The sequence below is a fragment of the Phodopus roborovskii genome, unplaced genomic scaffold (assembly GCF_943737965.1).
Source record: "Phodopus roborovskii unplaced genomic scaffold, PHOROB, whole genome shotgun sequence".
Lineage (NCBI taxonomy): Eukaryota > Metazoa > Chordata > Mammalia > Rodentia > Cricetidae > Phodopus > Phodopus roborovskii.
The window spans coordinates 69,592,356-69,610,754 of NW_026126418.1; the positions used below are offsets into that span (position 1 = coordinate 69,592,356).

At 51.9% G+C, this 18,399-nt stretch overlaps 2 protein-coding genes across 6 annotated transcripts in view; one reads left to right on the top strand and one right to left on the bottom strand.

Moving 5' to 3' along the window:
- The window catches only part of Ralgds (ral guanine nucleotide dissociation stimulator), a 38,096-nt gene extending 30,306 nt beyond the window's left edge, over positions 1–7,790 (top strand). For 3 of the 5 annotated variants that reach the window (XM_051184978.1, XM_051184976.1, XM_051184979.1), the window contains exons 9-18: positions 145–229; positions 1,433–1,501; positions 1,815–1,901; positions 2,358–2,390; positions 2,683–2,804; positions 2,938–3,033; positions 3,309–3,510; positions 3,654–3,896; positions 5,065–5,179; positions 6,811–7,790. In XM_051184978.1, the coding sequence (XP_051040935.1) occupies positions 145–229; positions 1,433–1,501; positions 1,815–1,901; positions 2,358–2,390; positions 2,683–2,804; positions 2,938–3,033; positions 3,309–3,510; positions 3,654–3,896; positions 5,065–5,179; positions 6,811–6,986 (1,228 nt within the window). In that variant the 3' untranslated portion in view covers positions 6,987–7,790. Of the gene's footprint in view, positions 1–144; positions 230–1,432; positions 1,502–1,805; positions 1,902–2,357; positions 2,391–2,682; positions 2,805–2,937; positions 3,034–3,308; positions 3,511–3,653; positions 3,897–5,064; positions 5,180–6,810 lie in introns of all 5 variants that reach the window. The other 2 variants (XM_051184980.1, XM_051184975.1) reach the window with 1 other exon arrangement.
- A 2,358-nt stretch (positions 7,791–10,148) lies between these two features.
- On the bottom strand, positions 10,149–18,387 carry Cel (carboxyl ester lipase). The gene is made up of 11 exons (XM_051183875.1): positions 18,322–18,387; positions 16,189–16,339; positions 15,984–16,106; positions 15,543–15,740; positions 14,862–14,992; positions 14,623–14,730; positions 14,366–14,483; positions 13,028–13,214; positions 12,605–12,808; positions 11,436–11,633; positions 10,149–10,636 (listed from the first exon to the last, which is right to left on the bottom strand). The coding sequence occupies exons 1-11, from the start codon at positions 18,385–18,387 to the stop codon at positions 10,225–10,227; spliced, it is 1,896 nt and encodes a 631-aa protein (XP_051039832.1). The 3' UTR covers positions 10,149–10,224.
- Between the last annotated feature and the right edge of the window lie 12 nt (positions 18,388–18,399).

The window sequence follows — 18,399 nt, forward strand, 5'->3', positions numbered from 1 at the left end:
CGTCTGTAGTCCCCAGTGGAACCATGTTTAGAGCATCCTTCTCTGGCAGCTTAGGATCTTTGTTGTAAAAGAAAATGGGTTCTCCATCTAGCCTGCCCCAGTGCACTCTTCCCAACTGTTGCCTTCTCTCTGTGCTTCCTTCAGGGACAGTTTTCGAGTGTTCCAGAAACTGTCAGAAATTTTCTCTGATGAGAACAACTACTCCCTGAGCAGAGAGCTGCTCATCAAGGTGAGGAAACCACAGTGATGGGGGCAGAGGGGACGAGGGGATGGAAAACTTGCAGTCTTGCCAAAGCTGGACAATGGGAGGAGGGATGTTGGCAGGAATTTGGAGGAACAGGAGGCCCCTGGTAATCTGATTCTAGTGGGGATAGCCATCCATCCAGACCGCTGCAGGAGGATGAGCCAGCCAGATTAGCTGATCTACAGCTTCCTGCTGGGATTTAGCCACTGGCAGACTGATGGGCAGGCAATGGAAGGAGCCATTTCCTGAGCCAGGCCATTCTGTCTCTATGATGCCAGGCCCCTTCCAGGGATGGGGGATATCCTCCATTCCAAACATCTAAGTCCCAGGATGCAGATATACCTGCACAAGTGGCTCTCCCCATCTTCCATGAAGCAGAAGCTGCTTACCTGCTTGAGGAACAATGGCAGGCTGCCTTATCCCTGGAAGCCACAGGATGCCCAGGCAGACATAGCAGGGGCTGATAAACCCCAGAAGCTTCCATATAGGAGTGGGGAAAAAAAGCATTATCAGTGGGCCCTGTCCTGCCATATTGGTCAGGCTGAGACAGCCCTTAGAGAACAAAGGCAGAGGTCTCTGCTGAGGACTCTAGACCTGGGAAGAAGCTTTGGTGTTGGGCCCCACCTGGGGGCTGGAACAAGGAGCTTGAAACACCTTGTCCCTCTCCCATTGTGACTGAGCTCAGTTAGAGAGACTGCCACACACCAAGGGGCCAGGGAACAGGATCCCAGTTAGTGAGCTGTACTCCTCTGAGTCCTTGTGGGGCTCTGCACAAGTTGCTGTCTGTTTCTAGGCCTGTTTTCTTGTCTAGCAAATGGAGGGTACTGAGGTTACAGGAAGTGATGATATCTAAGGGAAAAGAGGAGTGAGTGTGCAAGAGGTCATCGGGATTTGGCGGCAGGAATCAAGTCGGGATGGCACTGGGGGCTGAGCATTGAGCCCTGCTGTCCCCAGGAGGCAGGTGCAGGGCTCTCTGAACTTTGAAGGTGAGGACTTGGGTGCAGGAAGGCCAGGCCAGGGCCTTTCCTTCTCCACCTGTGGGTGTTAGAATAGACTGATGTAGAAGCATCAAATGTGGCAGCAGGCATGCTGGACCAGCCAGCCCAGAAGCATCCAGGCCCGGGGTCAGAGCATAGGTTGGGATCAGGAAGGAGAAAGTCTCATTCACTCTGCCTTCAACCCTGGCAGGAGGGAACCTCCAAGTTTGCCACGCTGGAAATGAACCCAAGGAGAGCCCAGAGGCGGCAGAAGGAGACAGTGAGTGACCTGGAGGTTGGGAGAAGGAGGGTTCCCTTGTCCCTTACCTTCCATGGCAAGATGGCCAGCTGTAACTTGGGCACAAGTACACACTGTACCACCAGTCAGGTCCTGGCAGCTCTTTGTGGGAGGGTATGAGCAGGGACCATATGTTGATATCCGCTAGCCTGGGATGGGAGCAGGGGGGAGGGGACCTGGGAGAGGGAACAAAGGCTCTTAGGCTACTCCAGGTGGAAGGCCCTGATGGGTCTGGGGTCAGGTGAGTGGGGAGGGGGGCACTAAGCCTTACTTCTTTTTCCACCTGATCCCCCAGGGTGTCATCCAGGGCACTGTCCCCTACCTGGGCACATTCCTCACTGACCTGGTGATGCTGGACACTGCCATGAAGGACTATCTGTATGTGAGTGAACCTGGGGCTGAGGTGGGGGGCAGAGAGTGGGGTCATGAGGCCTAGGAGAACAGAGCCCCCTTCTGACTCCTGAGCTCTGGTTCTCAGAAGAACTTGAAGGTTGCCTCCCTGGTGACTCCCCTCTCCCTCCAGAGCTGTCTGACAGCAGAGCTGAGGCTGAGGAGTGGGTTGGCCAGACTAGACATACATGACCCTCAGATGGTAGCTATGAGCAAGAGAGTGAAGCTCCACACTCCAAGGTCGGACAGGATGTGGGCTCAGCAGGGCCTTCTAACTCACAGTAGGTGGGACAGAAACCTGCTCTCAGGTTTGCCTGCAGAGGTGCCTAGGGCTAGGTGCTCGTGCTCCATGCCCCCTAGTGGGTGTCTGTAGTAGTGCAGAATAAAGTAGGCAGGACCTTAATGGAGAGGGCTGTTTTCTTATGGATGTTGGCTGTCTGTCTTCTAGGGGAGACTCATCAACTTTGAAAAGAGAAGGAAGGTAAGGAGCTGCCACCCTCAAGGTCTGGGGAGGGGAACATGGAATGGGGCACGATATACGTTCCATCTTGTGTTGATTTATGATGATACTTGGTATACCCTTCAAGGGCTGTCCCACAAAAAGGGGCTAGGAGACAGAGTCCAGGACAGCTTCCTAGGAGTGGCTGTTTGGACTGTGAAAACAGGAAGGACCCTGAGTAGGTGTGAGTGGGAGAGTAGATAGAGGCAGACCTGGAGGCTAGCTCCTGCCCCACCCTCATGGGCCCACCACCACCCTGTCTTCCCTTGACCAGGAGTTTGAAGTAATCGCCCAGATCAAGCTGCTACAGTCTGCCTGCAACAATTATAGCATTGCTCCTGAGGAGCATTTTGGGGCCTGGTTCCGAGCCATGGAACGGCTCAGTGAGGCTGAGAGGTAAGGCTATAGGCCCTGGTTTATCATGTCACATTGTTGTCTGGTGATGGCTGTGTACCCAGATCTTCTGGGCTAGCCCTGGTTGGGAGCTCCAGCCTAGCTTCTGGTAGCCTCACAGCCACCTCTGTCTTAGCTACAACCTTTCATGTGAGCTGGAGCCCCCGTCTGAGTCAGCCAGCAATACCCTCAGGAGCAAGAAAAGCACAGCCATTGTCAAGCGCTGGAGCGAGTAAGTGCCTGGACCAAAGGTTGCAGGGGACCAGAGAAGCCTCAGGGCTGTGGGCTAGGACAGCCAGCCAAACTGGCACTGGGGTGTTACCCTACCACTGACCTGCCAGTCACAAAGTGAGTTGAATCAGCTGTCCGGGACTCGGTTTCCATGTATCTGAAGTGGGGTGATCCCACAGATACCCAGGGAAAGCAGGACTGGTAGACTGAGACTCTGCACATTCAAGAGCGGTATCCCTGGGAAGACCCCTAAAGTAAGTCATCCTTTTCATCCAGCCGCCAGGCTCCCAGCACAGAGCTTAGTACCAGTAGCAGTGCCCACTCCAAGTCCTGTGACCAGCTCCGGTGCGGCCCTTACCTCGGCAGTGGGGACATCACTGATGCCCTCAGTGTGCACTCGGCTGGTTCTTCCAGCTCTGATGTGGAGGAAATCAACATGAGCTTTGTCCCAGAGTCTCCTGATGGCCAGGAAAAGAAGGTGATCACCCACGCTCCCTACCCCTCCTTATTGTTGCTTCTCACACCATGTCCAACAAGGGGCCCAGAAGTCCCCAAAGCTGACCTCTAGCCTTCAGGGCCCTTGATGATTCAGGATGCTGTTGACATTGGTGTCATCCACAGTTCTGGGAGTCAGCCTCCCAGTCATCGCCAGAAACCTCTGGCATCAGCTCAGCCTCCAGCAGCACCTCCTCTTCATCAGCCTCCACCACACCTGTGTCTACCACACGCACCCACAAGCGCTCCGTCTCAGGGGTCTGCAGCTACAGCTCCTCACTGCCACTCTATAACCAGCAGGTGGGCGACTGCTGCATCATCCGGGTCAGTCTGGATGTGGACAACGGCAACATGTACAAGAGCATCCTGGTGAGCCGGCAGCGGGGCATCCCCATGGGGCCCAACTTGGCCAAGCAGCAAACATACACAGATAACCTGCGTGCTGTCTTTGACCTCTTAGCACTGACCTTCTAGGTTTGAAAAAATAGAAATAACTGGAGACCTTGGTCAGCACTCAGGGCCTGAGAGGAGGGAAAAGAGCAGTATGCCCATGCCCCCAGGAGACTGTAGGTCTGAGGTAACCAGACAAGGGTTGAGGGAGAGGTGGTCAGGACCCCGTTGAACTCTAAGGCATTTGACTTTCTTTGAAGGCTGAAACAGAGGTCATTGGTGACTTGGTGTATCCATAGGGATGGCTGTTGATGAAGATTTGGGCAGGCTGTTAGGAGGCTGCTGTTGCAGTCAAGCTCGGGGAGAGGGAGGCTAAAGCAGGCTGGTGGCCATGGGGAGTCAGTAGTGTTAAAGTGAGGATGTTATTTGAACATGGAGCCAATGGGACTGCTCACAGATTGTGGATGGGCACACAGGGAGGACCTTTTTCACCTGCTGCAGATGACCCCTACAATGGGTCAGGTACCATACACCACCCCAGTGGAGCCTCAACCCCTCTGTGCCAGGAGCTGCAATGGCTCTGATTAACATTCACCTGGTGACCCCATGACTGAGTCCCCCTGAGCTAACTTGTGCTACCTGCCATCACAGGGCAAGATATTTCAGGGCAGGGCAAGATAGAAGTGGCCAGTGGACATTGGCTGGTTCCTCCTTAGAGTTGGAGTGGAAAGTATTGGTTCCCCACGCTTGTGACCCTCTTGCCTTGAAGAGAACATGGCTCCTCAAAGCAATGTGGCAGTTGGTGGCAGGTTATATAGGAAAATGAGGCTGGGGACAGTTGGGAAACAGCCATCCTCATACTATGGAGGCCACTTTAAGAAAGCAGAAGGTTAGCTGGGCGTTAGTGCTGCATACCTTTAATCCCAGCACTTGGAAGGCAGGGCAAAGCAAGCAGATCTCTGTGAGTTTGAGACCAGTCTGGTCTACAAGAGCTGGTTCCAGGACAGCCTCCAAAGCCACAGAGAAACCCTGTCTTGAAAAGCAAACAAAAAAAGCAGAAGGTGAAAGGTGCCCTGATGGGTCTCTGGCCTCTATGTCCTGTGGAAGTATTTATGGCCCTTGTCCTGATAGCCTGTCCCCATTTCAGGTGACCAGCCAGGATAAGGCCCCGACTGTCATCCGAAAAGCCATGGACAAACACAACCTGGACGAAGATGAGCCAGAGGACTACGAGCTGGTGCAGATCATCTCAGAAGATCACAGTAAGTCAGACAACTCGACTCTAGGCCAGTGGCGGAGGGTCAGGTCAACACCGTCCTCTGCCCCCAGTCCAAGGCCCTAAAAATGTACAGTAACTGGTGAATGTGGTCCTGGCACCCACAGCAGCCTGTCTTGGGCAGCCCTTTACACCTAGGGTCTTCTCATTGCCCCAGCATCTGCTGGGCTTCCCCATCCAAGATGCAAGGGTTGAAGAGAGAGGCTCATTCAGGCCCCAGCGGGGACATTGCCTAGCTAAAATAAGAAAACAGGTGCTTCAGGAAGATTTTTCACATGTTAAAATCCACACATGGACACAAAAAAAGCACTCATACTGAGTCCGCATTCTGGAAACCAGAAGAAAGATGGAATCAAGAACAAGTCTGGGCTGAAAAGATGGCTCAGCGGTTAGGAACACTTGCCACTCTTCCAGAGGACCCAGGTTCAGTTCCCAGCACCCGCATGGTGGCTTACAACCACCTATAATCCCAGCTCCAGGGAATCCAATACCCCCTTCTAATTGCCTTGGGTATCAGGCTCACATATGTTGCACACAAATACATTCAGGCAAATACTCAAATATAAAAGTTAAATCTTAATATAAGTATATGCTGCTCTTGCAGAGTACCTGACTTTAGTTTCCAGCACATGTCAGTTGGCTGACAACCTCCAGTAACTCCAGTTCTAGGGGATCTGATGCCTTCTTTGGGCCTCCAAAGACACATGCACGTAATTTAAAAGATAAATAGAAGAACCAGCCCACCGGTGGTGGTGGTACACATCTTTAATCCCAGCACTCAGGAGGCAGAGGCTGACAGATCCCTGATCTAGAGGACCAGTTCCAGGATAGCCAGAGCTGTTACACAGAGAAACCCTGTCTCAGAAAAACAAACAAACAAACAAAAGCCCATTCTCGAGGACCTTAGAAAATTCCAGGTATTCTGTGCCTTGTTCTTTTTACCAAAGGAGACTCTGACCAGCAGATTAATGCTAGATAGGAAAGCACCACGGCGATCACCCATGCATGTTGTCATCACACCGCTGGTGTGAGCTGAACACCCATATCCCACCATTTGCCCTAGTCAGCAGTGGTTCCCGTGACATCTAGATGTTGTATTGCAAACCTTCTCTTAGCTTCTGCTGTTTTGGTCATATGAACAGGGTGACTCCCCCCTCCCCCCACCTTTCAGAAAGGCCTGCAGAGGCTCAGGACCTGGAGCCAGACACAGGGTCAGGAGGAGCAAAGTTCCGCTCGGTAATGATGGACAGATTCTAGGCTAGAGGAGCATGGTGGGAATTGGACCCAGAGGAAGGTTCTGCCTTCTGCTGGTCCTTAGAGACTTTGTGAGTAGCAGGGGAGCATCAAGGAAGGCAGTCTGAATTTCAAGGAAGCCTGCTCTTGCTGGAAGTCCCAACTAGCACAGACAGCCATGTGGGAGACTCTTGTCTAGTCAGTAAGTTTCTCTATTCTCAGCATCATCTGCCCCCTGGTGGGAGTCACGGGAGAGGTCCTTGGTGGAGCTGGATTGGAGGCTCTTAGGACCTCAGTGTGGTGTGGCCTGGGGAGGCTCTCAGTGGTGGAGGTATCCCAGCCCCATGAGTACCACTGAACGTTGCCCTGCCCCTCTCCCACCAGAGCTGAAGATTCCAGAAAATGCCAACGTGTTCTATGCCATGAACTCTACCGCCAACTATGACTTTATTCTAAAGAAGCGGAACTTTACCAAGGGGGCCAAGGTTAAGCATGGCGCCAGCTCCACCCTCCCTCGCATGAAGCAGAAAGGACTCAAGATTGCCAAAGGCATCTTCTAAGGACGTCTCCCAGGGTCTGGCTGGCTGGGGACTAAGCACTTAGACTAGAGTGGCCCAGGCCACACAGGTACCTCTGCCCACTGCCAGACCAGGCTACCCCCCAGACTCCAGCTTCACCCTAAACCTCTCCTGCTGCCGGGATTGACACCTGCCACTGACAGGCTGACCTGGCCTCCAGGGACCACTCGCCACCTTAGGTGCCTTCTGCTCTCTGGAACCAGAGGACTAGCTGACTTTTGCCAAGGAGTGCTGCCAACTGGGCATGGTACCTTGCCTGCCCTGGACATTACCCTCCACACTTCCCTGACACCTCTCCAGGTGCAGATCACTGCCACCCATGCCCCCGGATGCTCCAGGACACCCACACACCCAGCAGGGCTGACCACTGCGTTCTCTCCTTGTGCCCACAGGCACTTCATGGAAGTCCCAGCCTTTCCTCCCACACTCTAGCCTTTCTTAGGCTGCACCAAAGATTCCACCTTCAGGGCCTACAGAGTGAGGGAGTCTTGCCTACTATGAGCCCCAGCCCTCCCTTGGATCAGAGAGTGAAGCCCTCTTGTGGACCACCTGGTTGGTATTGAATCCCATACCACTGAAAGTGCCATTGAACACCACTGCACCCTGGGTTGTTGAAGACTACATGGAATGGGAGGCTGGGGGTAAGGAGATTTGTGGGGAGGGGAAGTGGACTGAATATTTGTATAAAAAGTAAAAAAAGTTTACTGTTTGGGGTGGGGCAATATTTATTTGTTGTAAATAGAAAATGCTAGACTTGAATATTATATTAAAATCCCGTTTCTACTATGGCCTGGTCACCGTGGTTTTGTTCCTTTCATTTCCTTGCTCCTAGAAGGGTCCTCTGACTCTCTTTCATGGGGGATTCTCAGTTGATTTCATGCAGGCATGGAAGAACCAGCTGCCCTTCCCAGGCATGCTGCAGGAAACACTCCTCCACCTCCTCCAGACTGGCTAAACAGGTGCTGTGCTCTGCTGAGGGCCTCTCAGCCCTCCTGGAGGTGTTCTCAGGGAGCATGGCACAGCCTCTGAAGTGTTGTTGTCTGTTTCTGTTTTATGAGACAAGGTTTCTCTGCATTGCTTTGGAACCTGTCCTGGAACTAGCTCTGTAGACCAGGCTGGCCTTGAACTCACAGAGATCTTCCTGCCTCTGCCTCCTGAGTGCTGGGATTAAAGGTGTTCGCCGCCGCTGCTGCTGCCGCCGCCACCACCCAACTAAGACATGTATTTTTTTTTAAGTTTCTTTTTTTAGTTTATTTATTTTTATGTACATTGGTGCTTTGCCTGCACGTATGTCTGTGTAAGGGTGTCAGATCTTGGAAGTTACAGACAGTTGTTAGCTGCCATGCAGGTGCTGGGAATTGAACCCGGGTCCTCAGGGAAAACAACCAGTGCTCTTAACCACTGAGCTACTTCTCCAGCCCCCAAAATGTATTTTTACAAAATATATATATATATATATATATATATATATTTTTTTTTTTTTTTACTTTATGTGCATTGGTGTTTTTGCCTGAATGTATGTCTGTGTGAAGGTGCTGGACCCCCTAGCACTGGAGTTATAGACAGTTGTGGGCTACTATGTGGGTGGTGGGAATTGAATGCAGGTCCTCTGGAAGAGCAGCCAGTGCTTTTAACCTCAGAGCCATCTGCCCAGCCCCTAAGACATCATGTATTTTATCACAATAAGCATTTTTATTTTGTGTGTGTGTGTGGGGGGGGGGTATGTGCACACTGGAGGTCAGTGGACAACCTCATGGATTGGTTTTCTCCTTCCATCTTTATGTGGATTCAGGCTTTCTCAGCGAGTGCTTTTACCTGCTCAGCCATCTTGCTGACTTGTTTATCACAAATTTAAGAATTTTACAGGCTAGAGAGATGGCTCAGTGGTTAAGGGCACTGACTGCTTGCTTTTCCTGAGGATCCAGTTTCAATTCCCAGCACCCACATGGCATCTCACAGCTGTCTATAACACCTGTTCCATGCAGACCTACATGCAGGCAAAACACCACTGTACATAAAATACAAATAATTAAAAAAAAAAAAAAGAATTTTATGCTTGCAGGCTGAACACAATGGTGCATCTCTGTGATTCCAGCAGAGACCAAAGCAGAAAGATTATGAGTTGGAAGCCAGCCTTAGGTAGGTAGTAAAACTCTGACTCAAAATATAATTATTTAGCCAGGCAGTGGTAGTGCATGCCTTTAATCCCAGCACTTGGGAGGCAGAGGGAGGCAGATCTCTGTGAGTTCAAGGCCATACTGGTCTACAAGAGCTAGTTATAGGACAGCTTACAAAGCCACAGAGAAACCACCCTGTCTCAAAAAAACAAAATATATGTGTGTATATACATACATACACACACACACACCCCACACATATATATAATCATTTAATATAAATAGTTGTAAGTTCTAGTTCATAACCCTAGCATAGAAAGCTGATGCAGGAGAAGCATTTGAGCGCAGTTTTGAGACCAACCTGGGCAATACAGCAAGACCTAGGTTCCACACAAGCCACTTGCAAGGATGGATTCCTAAACAGAAGGAAGCCTTCCCACAGCTGTGGAGGAAGCTTGCCTCAATGTTTGTTTGATCACAGTTTAAGAACATGTAAGCTTCAAAGTCATTTGTAAAAGTCTGAGGAGGGAAGGGGAGAGGAGGGGAGGAGGAGGATTACCCACAGATAGGTGAGACCCTGGCCAACCCTTTCCTCTGGAGACACTCCTGATACCCTTGCCCCAGCCTCAGGGTTCCATCCCCTGCTGGCACCATGCCTAGGAAAGTCAGGGCACAGTGCTTAAGGCTGTAGTGTGTTTTGCCGCTAGCATTCCTGAAGCCTCTGAGCCAGGATCCAGCTTCCTATAGCTGCCTGTGCCCAAGGTGGTCCTGCCTCTCTGCCACATATGCTGGCCAGGGATAGAGGATGCCCCTGATGAGTGATCTTCCAGGATCCCAGGGTGCCTGCTGTGTAAGAGACCCCCTCACCCCACCCCATGTTCAGCATCTCTGGTGCTGTGTGTTTGCGCCTAAGCTAAAGACTTTGACTTCTGCAGCCTGAGGATTGGCAGGGATGAACCAAATACCTGTCACCATTGACTGAGGATCCCTCCTTCCTCCAGGCTATTTCAGGAACAAAGACCAAATGCCAGGTGGGCAAAGCTGAGGCTTTATTGAGAAAGACCTGAGAAGAAGAGTATCCTGGGACCAAGGCTTACAAGACATTAGAAGCCAATGATGACAGGCATCCGAGCCTCCATGGAGTCATCTGTTGGGACGGGGGCAGCCTGAGAGTTGTCTGTTGGAGGCACAGGGGCAGCCTGAGAGTTGTCTGTTGGAGGCACAGGGGCAGCCTGAGAGTTGTCTGTTGGAGGCACAGGGGCAGCCTGGGAATCATCCACAGGGGGCACAGGGACAGCTTCTGAGTCATCCACAGGGGGAGGGAGGGTACCCTGGTCATCAGTGACTGTGGGCAGCACCTCGAATGTCACAGTCCAGTATTTCAGGAACTTGGCCCTCAGATGCTCCTTCATGGAGGTGCTAGTTATCGCCTTAGTGATGTCCAGGTAGTTGCCGTTCTCCAAGGTATAAGGGTACCAGTGTGTGGGCACAGGTGAGTTGCCCATGTTGGGATCCCTGTAGAGAGAGAGGAGGCTCAGTGGGGACTGAGGACTGCAAAAAGACTGAATGTTGTAGAATGTTATTTTAACTATGCAAAGGTCTTACATTCATGTTGTGGAATATTACTTAACATGTAAAGGTGTGTTGCAGTTGCTTAACTAGGTAAAGATGTTTTGCTGTTTCACCTTGTCTGCCTAAGACACCTGACTAGTTTAATAAAAAGCTGAGTAATCTATAGCTAGGCGGTAGAGGGATAGGTGAGGCGGGCGGGCAGAAAGAATAAGGAGTAGGAGGAATCTGGTGGGGGGGAGGAGAGGAGGAGAGAATGAGAAGGAAGGAGAGAAGGGGACACTCAGGGCCAGTCAGCCAGCCAGGGAGGAAACAGGAAAAGTAGGAAATGCAGAATGAAAAGGAGGTTAAAAGCCCTGAGGTAAAACATAGACGAAAGGAAACATTATATTAAGTTATAAGAGCTAGTGGGGGTAAGCATAAGAAAAGGCTGGGCATCCATAACTAATAATGTTTCCATGTCATGATTTTGGGGGCTGGTGGTCTGAGAAGTCTGCTACAACTGGAGAGGTGTGCTCCCCAACAGCTCTACGCATAGACAGGCTGGCCATCTGAACCAACCTTTGATGCTCAGTTGTGGGCATATACTTGACCTTGGGGCTGGGTCAGAACCTCTTCTGCCCATGTGCAAACTAGCATTTGCCCAAGTGAGGAGCAGTGCTAGAGCCCAGGCCTATAGGGCCACAGTGACAAAGGAGTCCTCAAGTTTGCTGCCCTTGATCCTGAGCTCAACTCCACATCTTACCCACTCCTGGCAAAGTTGGTCCAGTAGGCAATCATGGCCTTGGAGAGAGTCCTGTCTTGTGCCCGGTAGCCCAATGGGGTGGCGAAGGGTTTTCCAAAGACATACTGGAGGTCATCTGCATGGTCAGCCCCCATCCATTTGGGGTAGATGGGCATCCGTGAAGGGTAGGAAAACAGGTAAGAATAAGTCTTGCCACTCCTGAGGGGAGCAGAAGCAGATAGATTGGTAGGGGGCTCCATTGGGAGGCAGGCGGAACAGGGCAGTGACGGGTGGACCCCCAAGACACAAAGGAACTGGGACTTGTTTGTTTGAGACAGGCTCTCTAATTTATGTAGCCTTGGCTGACCTGGATTTACTATATAGACCGGATGTAGAGATCTGCCTCATGAGTACTGGAATTAAAAGTGTGTGCTGCCGGGTGTTGGTGGCACACACCTTCAGTCCCAGCACTCAGGAGGCAGAGGCAGGCCTGGTCTACACGGCTAGTTCCAGGACAGGTTCCAAAGCCACAGAGAAACCCTGTCTCGAAAAAACAAAAAACCCAAAAAGTGTGTTTCAAAGGCAGGAAGTGGTGGTGCTTGTCTTTAATCCCAGCACTCAAGGTAGAGGCACATGGATCTCTTGAGTTTGAGGCCACCCTGGTCTACAGAGTGAGTTCCAGAATAGGCTCCAAAGCTACACAGAGAAACCCTATCTCGAAAACTAAACCAAACCAAACCAAACTGTGTGTGTCACTGCGCCCAGCTCTGAAGTGGAGCTCTTGATACCCAGGGAAAGAAAAGCTGCAGCCCCCACACATGCATCTGCAGTGTCAGTGCTCATGCAGCCTGCACACATGCATCTGCAGTGTCAGTGCTCATGCAGCCCGCACACATGCATCTGCAGTGTCAGTCAGTGCTCATGCAGCCCGCACACCTGCATCTGCAATGTCAATGCTTGTGTCTCCACCCTACAAAATATGCAGAGGCCTCCTCTTCCCATAATTCAAGGTCAAGGATTTATCTCTCTCCACCTGAATCCATGTTTCTCACCCATTTAATCTTGATTGATGGGAAACTCAGAGCTAAATTCATTGTTTAGTTAGCTAAGAGGCCTTGGTTGAAAGCTACAGCGGCCTAAGCAGTCCTCTCAGGAGCCTTCTACCCACACACCCCTTCCCAGAACCTCACTTGGCATGGGCTTTGTGCTGGACCAGAGCCATCTCGGTGGGTATCAGGAAGAGGGTGTCAGTCTCAAAGGCCACCACTGTCTTCTTCTTATTCTCCTGGGATGGGTCCTGGGCCCAGGACTCAGTGTAGATGTCAAAGGTGGTTTGGGCACCCTTAAGTCCCTTGCTGATAGTGTATCCTCTGACCAGCTTGTAGAAGTCCTCCCTGCATGCGGATGGTGAAACAGACACTGGACCTGCTATTGATGTTGGCAGGAGCATGTCTGCCTATACTCACCCCAACACAGTACCCACCTCCTCACTCTCACCCTACTAGGCAGCTCCTCCCACCTCTGGGCTAGCCCCCCTCTCTACCAAGCAATGCCTATTCTTTCTCAAGTGTTATCAAGTATTTGATCAGCTAGGCCCTGGGTCCCCTGCTCACTCTGTGACATCCTGGTTGGTCTTGTCGATGGCTGGCACATCAACGGTAGCAAATAGGTGGCCATCCATGTTGTTAATGCCAGCTAAGTAGTCAATGTCAGCAGCATTGGCATACAGGTTGATGGGGTCATCAGGGATGAAGTCTCCATCGACGACAGGGGTGAAGCCCAGATAGTGCTCAATGGGGTCTGAGTGGGAGAGCCCAAGGTTTTTGCACCTTCAAATCCCTGCCTGGTCCCCCTCTTGACCTTTTGTACTAGACATCTTTCTTCCTTTAGCTGACCAGACCGGGGGTCCTCAACCCCAACCCCAGGGACTTTTGGGCCACAGTCTGCTTGGGATAGGGATGACTGCTAACCTTGTCCCTAGCCTAACCTGCTAGGCTAGGCATCAGTGGTACCCTTCTTTAATTGTGACAGGCAATACCATTCTCCTGCTTTAGTGTCCCTGTTCCTCCATCTTTCCTTGTTGAACCTACACCAGGGGTGAGGTTCTAGTCTGCTGGCCACCTTGTATGAGGTCTGCCTGCCCTCCAGGCTTCCCATCTGGCCTGTGCACTGGCTCAGCCGGTAGAGGCCCTGGCTGACTTGGGCCCAGCACAGCCAAGCTCCCCAAATAAAATGGTTGGTTTGAGTGGCAAAGGTGCTCAGAGGTAGAGTCTCTGCCTGTCATGCATAGGCTCTGGGTTTGTTTGATCAATGATACAAAGAGACAAAAGAGAAATAGCACCGAGCTTGTCTTTAGAAGAAGCACGAAGTTCCATCTTTTAGGCGGACAGGCTGTTTCTTCATGTTTGCTGATAGTAGCTCCAGCTAGAAGGTCCAAACACCACAGGAGGTATTTGGAAATTTGCAAATGATGGCCACATGAACAAGGAAGGTAAAAATGGCCATCTAGCCTAGAGGCCCTGGGTCTGGGTCCACCCAGACCCTAAACCATATATGGATGTGGGTTTGCTATTTGGGACTCATGTTTTGCCTTTTTTTTTTTTTTTTTGACAGGGAGTCTAACTATTTGGCTATGACTGGCCAATCACTGTGTAGATCAGGCTGGATTTGAACCCACAGAGATCTGCCTGCTTCTGCCTCCAGAGTGCTGGGATTACAGGTGTATGCCACCACACCTGGCCAGGTTTGGCCTCTTAAAAGTCCGTGGAGGAGTGGAGAAAAAATCAGTACACCCTCCCCTCTTTTATCACTGGGGCCTGCCAGTGGGAAGTGGCAGGAAGTTAGGGACAGGTATGGTCTGGCATCTTTCTATCTTGAAGCTCAGCTTTGGCCCACGAGAGCCTCATTTCATTTCCAACCTACATGTCTCCCACCCAGCAATAGCCACTCACACTCCTGGCTTGTCAGGGGCAACTTGTAGGCCAATGTCAAGGCCCGGGGATCTGTGATCTTCAGACACCTAGCCATCTTGCTGGTATCGTCTGTGGGGCATCCCACTTTCTGGGCGATCTAGGGGAAGGCAGAGACAGGAAGTTAGAGGAAGCAGTGGCCAGGCTTGGAACATCGAGGGGCAATAGAAGAAAGATCCAGGACAGCATGGATGCGGGAAAGCTCCCCATCCTGGCTACTCCTGCCCTGTTGCACTTACCTTTTGGGCCCAGGAAAGTGGGTTTTTCTGGATGGCCCAGGGACTCAGTGCCACACCACTCTGACTGATGGCTCGCCGGATGAGGCCCTTATTGTATGGGGTGAGGGTCTGTAATACACAGAAGTTCTATCAGTAGGCTGCACCTCCCAGCTACAGCCTGCTCTGACCATCATCCTAGTCCCCATTGGCTCCCTTCCTTAATCTTGGGGTCAGACTCTCCACACCAGAGGGCCCCAGACCTGCAGAGAGACACTGGCACCTCCAGCAGACTCCCCAAAGATGGTGATGTTATCGGGGTCCCCCCCAAAGGCTGCAATGTTCCTCTTCACCCAGGCGATAGCCATGTGCTGATCTCGAAGGCCAAAGTTACCTGAGGGTAAAGAGGAGTAGCCTTCATCAGGAGGGGCACTCAACTAGAGTTACAGGAGGCCAGAGATGAGTGGCCTAGGGCTTATACAGAGGGTACAAGTTATATGAACAGGAGGGAACCAGTCCTAACTTCAACGACACCCTGGGAGAGCCCAGGATGGCAAATGTGGATCTCCAGGAGGCTGAGCTGAGGAGGAGTTGCAGGGGTGAGGAGGTACAGGGAAGCAAAGCCAGCTGATGACTGCTTACTCCTGCATGTTTCCCCCTACTGTTTGTCCTTTGGCTTCCATGTCCACTCGACTCGACTCTAGCATTCCTTCCTTGTTCTCCAGGACTCAACTTGTGTCTCTGTCATTCTGTCTGTCCCTTGGCCTCTCCCATTTTCTGATGACTGCCTAGAGTGCCTAAGTCTCACAGTTCAGCTCCAGGACCCAACTCTGTGACGAAAGTTCTGGGACTTTCCATAGCTGTCAGGGTAGAGGGTCCCAGAGTGCATCTGTTTGCTGGGCTGAAAGTTCATAGGGTTCAGCATATCCACTGTTCCAACATACCTGGAAGGTTGGCATCCCCAGTGCTAAGGAAACCCAAGGGTCCTACACGGTAGTTGAAGGTAACGACGATGACATTGCCCCGAGTGGCGATCTCTTCCCCGTCATACAGGTAGTTTTTGAGGACATTAGCCCCATGGCCAGAGCCCATAAGGAAGGCGCCTCCATAGATCCAGACCATCACAGGCAGGTTCTGGGACACTGAAAGGGGCAGACAGGGACTTCAGACAATGGCAGGCCTTCTGCCCAGACAGTTCATTAACGCCTTTAGAGCCAGGGTTCAGCCCAGGATCAGCAGTGGGCACCCCTTCCTCTCCTCAGCCCTAATTTTAGGTATGTTTGGTTTTGCAGCACCAAATGCACCCCAGGGCAGGGTTTGGAGCTAGGGGGTGGGGGTAGAGGGGTGGGATGGGGTGGGGTCCTCTGGGAAACTGGGATCCAGACCTTGCTTCCTGCCCTGGGGAACCCAGATGTTGAGGTAAAGGCAGTCTTCTTGACCATAGGTGTTGTCCTGGGTGATGGTAGCCTGTAGGCATCGTTTCTTGAAGTCCTTGGCCTTCAGAGTACCTACAGTGAGAGAAGGAGCAGGTATGAAAAAGATCAGCCAGAGCCAGCCCAGCTTGGGCCAGCCCTAGCACTCAGCACCCACCTTGCCAGCCTGGGTGACGCTGGGGATTCTCTAGAGTCTTGGCGGTGGCAAAGGGGATGCCCTTGAAGATGTCAACAGAGTCACCACCCAAGAGACTGAGCTTCTTGTTGACGCCCTCCACGAAACCACCTTCTGTGTACACAGCACCCAGCTGCAGGTGAGAAATGGCAGGGTCAGATGGGCTTAGGCATGGCTAGCCGGAATCCAGAGTGGAAGACTGAGCAGGTTCCAGGGTGCTAGCAGGGTCCCCTGCCAAGTGCTGGAGGGGCTGGTTCACCCCCACCCAACTCTGGCGCAACTTCTTACAGCTATCTGAAGCCTCTAAAGCCCAGATTCTGCTCAGCTGGAGAGAAGGTCTACATCTCGGCTGAGTATTGATATGTAAGCTGAGTCGTAGCAGTTTCCCCCAAAGCTTGATGGCTGTCAGAGGGAAGGCCAGTCCAGCTGCTGACAGTGCGGGATGCTCAGTGCTGCCAGACTGTTTCTGACATAACCATGGGTTTCTGATGTTTCACTCTCCTTCCCTCACCTCTCCCCACTGCCTAGCTTTCTGGGCATGGAGCTGGTGGTCCCAAGTCCTCACAGGGCCAATCCAGTACTGTCACTTGGTGTCTAGTCTCTTTTGTTCGTTTTTTTTTTTTTTTTTTTTTTTTTTTTGCCTGTACTGGAACTTGCTTTGGAACTTGCTCTGGTTCAAACTCAGAGATTCACCTGCTTCTGCCTCCTGAGTGCTGGGATTAAAGGTGTGTGCCACTCTGCCCAGCTGGTGTGTAGTCTTACCCAGTGGCCTGGAAGCAGGTACTCATTTGCCCACTGTCCCTGCAAACTGAGGTGCAGGGGCTTTCTCACTGGACAAGGCTGTCCAACCTCAGTGCCAGTGCATGCCCCCTCCCATTCTGCTCTCATCCGTTCAGGACACATGCAGGGGCAGCTCTGCTTACCTGGCAGCAGTGATGGTGCAAGGTTTCAGGTTGGGGGAAGTTGCAGGTCCAAGCTAGGATCCCAGCAACCCTCTAAAGTCCAAGCCCGTGAACTCCCTACTATACTGGGCGAGGGAACTGGAGGAGTCTGGGGAGGCTACACACAACTGGGGCATCTGAGGTTCCTTGTTTCAGCCTCCAGGCTCTTGGGAGGAGTCAGAAAGCCAGCTGGTGGGAGGGGTTGTAGAGAGGGAGGAATGTCACTTCTCGGTGTGTCCTAGGCTGACCAGGGTGCCTCAGGGTGGGCCCCCAGGGATGCAGGGATCCTGGCCAGTATCAGTATCAGGATTAGTGTGTTGTCTGGCAGTAGAGCAGTGGAAAGTTCAGGTCTTTCTAACACCCTAAAAGAACTCTCTTAAAAAAGATTACTTCCTTCCCAGCACCCCAACTTTCAGGATCCAGGGGAGGAAGGATAGCCTTCTGGGCTCAAGATAGCACGACAAGGGCTGGAGCACGAACAGGTTGAAAAGCAACCTGTGGTGAGGAACAGGGGCCCCTGTGCAGGGACCTACGCAGTCTTCCTGCATCTGTTGAACTTTCTGTGACTTGCCCGAACACCATAGAGAAGGATAGCTAAAGGGCAGACTTTTCATGTGCTCCAGAAGAGCTGGTGTGGGGAGCCTTGTATACAGCAGGTAGTGTTCACCCCTCTCAGGAAGAGCAGGCAGTGGAGGTTGCTCTGGGAACCAGGCCCCTGATTTGGAACAGACATTTCAGATTCCTGTTCAAGGACAGGATGTGGTTGCTGTGTAATGTCAGACAAGCTGCTTCTCTGTGGGGGGCCCCTCAAAGAGAGGAATAGCCTGAGGTGGTGGGGAGGCTTGCCATACTTAGGCACACCTGAAACCAGAGCAAGAGTGAGCTTTTTAGTATAAATGTTCCAAATAGTGCACTGGATATCCTTACAAGCAAAACCGCTCCTGGTATATGAGATCCTAATAGAATCCTGTATGCTGTGCTGGGCTTCATGTGAACGAGACAACCTGGGTGTGGCCCAGACAGGACCAGAGCTTGGAGTGCTGTTGGGCTTGCTGGCCTCTTACTCCTTTCCTTTCTGTGAGCTCTCTGTCCTCAATCCTCCAGACCCTGTCCCCAGTTTCCAGACAGTAATGAAAGAGAGCCGCAGTCCCCTGCAGGGAGGGCTCTGACTTACCTTTGCAGCACAAGCTGCTGCCAAGCAGTAGGTGAGGCCAAGAAACAGAACCTCCAGGCGCCCCATGGTGAGTGTCTA